This window comes from Arachis ipaensis, chromosome B03 (assembly GCF_000816755.2).
Source record: "Arachis ipaensis cultivar K30076 chromosome B03, Araip1.1, whole genome shotgun sequence".
Lineage (NCBI taxonomy): Eukaryota > Viridiplantae > Streptophyta > Magnoliopsida > Fabales > Fabaceae > Arachis > Arachis ipaensis.
Window position 1 is genome coordinate 14,973,504 of NC_029787.2, and position 859 is coordinate 14,974,362.

Here is an 859-nt window from a genome sequence, read left to right on the forward strand (position 1 = left end):
GTACTCTATGTTTAGGTTTTTTATTTTTATTTTATGTGTTTGAACTTTGAACTTTGATCAGAAAATAAAAAAAAAAAAAGAAAAAGAAAAAGAAAACATAAAAGGACAGATACTTTTGTTTATAAAGTTTGCTAACACTTCAAACATACTCAGCACAAATTAAAATTGTATGTTATCTCTAAACCAGCTCCAATGGTTTAAAGAAGCTTGACTTGATACATACTCTGCAGTGTGCATGACTGCATTATTCACCTTATTACAGCAAAATTAAAAGAGTGCGAGTAGACATATATATTATATATTAGGAATTAATTAGCAGTGCAAATGGTAGATCCATCAGAGTTGTAAAGGGTACAGCCGCGAGGTGCAAGGCAGCAGTTACATGCTGGAGAGAGGTGCTCTTCCCCTGACGCCGACGATGGACACGTCATGTATGCTGCCTCATAGCATACCTGTTCGCACCCTTCCACTCTTTTCACTTCTCCTTCCAAAATAATCATACCTTCATCATACCATAATTCATAACACAAAGTCAGAAACTAAGATTTACATACTACNGATAAATTAAAAAGAGAGAACGAAAACAAAAAATAATGAAAGAAAGAAGCACATGCAACACTAATTGATGAATTAAGGAGGAGATAGAAGTCGGTTGTTACCGCAGATGACCATGACAAGAAAGATCACTCCAACCTTATTGAAAGCCATGGTTGTTTTTGCAACCTTGGTGGATCTTACATCTCATATTTATACTTATACAGACACAATAATAACAATAATAATAATAATAATAATAATAATAAAAAATTTAAAGGCCAATAAAATTTATTATTTTTTATCGTTATTTTTATTAATAATT

At 31.9% G+C, this 859-nt stretch overlaps 1 protein-coding gene across 1 annotated transcript; it reads right to left on the reverse strand.

Moving 5' to 3' along the window:
* LOC107634211 (proteinase inhibitor PSI-1.2) lies at nucleotides 94–732 on the reverse strand. The gene is made up of 2 exons (XM_016337781.2): nucleotides 660–732; nucleotides 94–502 (listed from the first exon to the last, which is right to left on the reverse strand). The coding sequence occupies exons 1-2, from the start codon at nucleotides 706–708 to the stop codon at nucleotides 309–311; spliced, it is 243 nt and encodes an 80-aa protein (XP_016193267.1). The 5' UTR covers nucleotides 709–732; the 3' UTR covers nucleotides 94–308.

Bases quoted from the DNA above. Each gene is read 5' to 3' on its own strand.
- LOC107634211 (XM_016337781.2), bottom strand. From the start codon at position 708: ATGGCTTTCAATAAGGTTGGAGTGATCTTTCTTGTCATGGTCATCTGC. The intron at 503-659 runs GTAACAACCGAC...GGTATGATGAAG, and splicing joins TCTTGTCATGGTCATCTGCG to GTATGATTATTTTGGAAGGA.